General features: G+C 30.0%; 1 protein-coding gene across 2 annotated transcripts in view; it reads left to right on the top strand.

Annotated features, from left to right (window-relative positions):
- LOC106476450 (MAP7 domain-containing protein 1-like) overlaps positions 1-2,043 on the top strand; it is a 15,346-nt gene that overhangs the window by 9,350 nt on the left and 3,953 nt on the right. For both annotated transcript variants that reach the window (XM_022380318.1, XM_013937109.2), the window contains one exon: positions 870-1,128. In XM_022380318.1, the coding sequence (XP_022236026.1) occupies positions 870-1,128 (259 nt within the window). The remainder of the gene's footprint in view (positions 1-869; positions 1,129-2,043) is intronic.

Raw genomic sequence — 2,043 nt, 5'->3', positions numbered from 1 at the left:
TATATATATATATATATGTAAAGCTGTAAATTTCATCAACAGCAAAAAAAACGAGGTCAAAGGTAAGCACTATATTTTGGGTTTTTCATGTATATTTTTTATTTATTGTTTTAAAAGTAACTAAAATGTTAAAATCAATATTTAGTAGGTAAAATAATGAAAGAAATAACACGAATAATTCTTCACAAGGTATGAGCACAAGCAACTTGTTTGTTACATAATTCAATATGGTAACTTAATCCATGCATATAAGTGATTTACAACTTGTGTGGTGGGTTTATTAGTTAGATATGGCTCAAATTTAAGTAGAAACAGATGAAGGTTGTTATGAGCCTTGTGTTATTTAGGATAAACAATTGTAATTTTCTGTTACAATCTGAGTCATTCTAAAATGAAAAAAGAGGTAATTTAGATTTATTTCATTTTTTATATTAGTTACAAGGTTGATCAAATTGACTGAGTCCATATAAAGTTATAAGTATAATGTTTTACTAAAAAAACATTTCATATTTGTTTTGGAGATTTAAGAGTTTATGTAAATGAAATGTGAAAATTTTCAGATGAAGCAAAGTATTTTTGATCTTAACATAAAAATCACTTTGCACTCAGAGTGGCCAACACTGACTTTGTATATTCATGGACAAGTCTTTAGTAAATACATTCAATTAAAAATTCTTATTTTTTTGTACAAGAGACTTGTAATGTTTACTGAGAGTTTGCCAAAATTTTTGAAGATATAGATGTTATTGTATGGTAACTCTGATGGTTACTTTGTGGTTACAAGTTTGGCCACATTGAACTACCCTTGTGGAAAAAGTTAATAGATATGTATTTGTTTTAATCCAAGTAAAATATGTTTAACTGCCTAGGAAAGAAAAGAAGCCTTGCTTCGAAGAAATCTAGATCGAGAATCAAAGCTAGAAGCTAGACGTTATGCACAGAGAAGTTCATCATCATTTGTTTTTGGCAGTTCTACTCCTAGAACTTTAGATTTGGATGTTGGTATTCTAGGAGGTCGATCTTCCTCAATACTCTTTGCTGCGAGCGGTGGACGCCGCTCTGAAGAAAGAGATGTTGATGGAAGTAAGAAACGAGCTACATCTGCCTGTAGTCTTGACCGGAGACCAGGTAAAAATGTTTACTCTTTGCATGTATGAATCAGTACATTTTAAAACACCATTCATAGTGTAAGCTCTAGTATTATTATTTGATCACAATATAGCTAAGAACTATAACACTGGACAAAACTATTAGGATGGATTTATCTTCCTGTTCTAAATTCATGATTAAATAATCTAATGTTTTTACTTGTACTAGAAACCTTAGTGTAGTTTACAGATACAGCAAGTGAGTTGGTTTGAATTTCTCTTACCAAACTGATTTAATAATTAAATAATCTAATGTTTTTACTTGTACTAGAAACTTTAGTGTAGTTTACAGATACAGTAAGTGAGGTGGTTTGAATTTCTCTTACCAAACTGGTTTAATAATTAAATAATCTAATCTACTTGTACTAGAAACCTTAGTTAAGTTTTACAGATACAGTAATGAGGTGGTTTGAATTTCTTTTACCAAACTGGTTTAATAATTAAATAATCTAATGTTTTTACTTCTACTAGAAACCTTAGTTAAGTTTTACAGTTACAGTAACTGAGGTGAATTCTCCCAAGCCTCTTGGTCTAGTTGCTTCCAAGTTTTTAACAGATTTAGGTAATTACTGTACTTTCTTCTGATTAATATGACATTATTTGAATGCCATGTGTTTTGTGAAAGTCATGATAATATTATTGGAAGTATTATTTCTCATGAAAACAGACTTGTTTTGGAGTATTGTTTCTTGTAAAAAAATAGACATTGCATTGACGGTAGATGCTTGTGATCAATAGAAATCGCATTGTTTTGGACTACAGGGCTTATGATATTTAGGCTTGGCATCGTCTTGTAAAAGTAGACATTACATAGTTTTTGGGTATTATGTCTTGTAAAAAATAGATACCATGTTGTTTTGGCTTACTGTTACTTGTCTTGCAATAATAGACATCA

The sequence above is a fragment of the Limulus polyphemus genome, unplaced genomic scaffold (assembly GCF_000517525.1).
Source record: "Limulus polyphemus unplaced genomic scaffold, Limulus_polyphemus-2.1.2 Scaffold10609, whole genome shotgun sequence".
NCBI lineage: Eukaryota > Metazoa > Arthropoda > Merostomata > Xiphosura > Limulidae > Limulus > Limulus polyphemus.
Note: the sequence above shows the minus strand (reverse complement) of the source record. Positions and strands in the feature narration are given on the sequence as shown.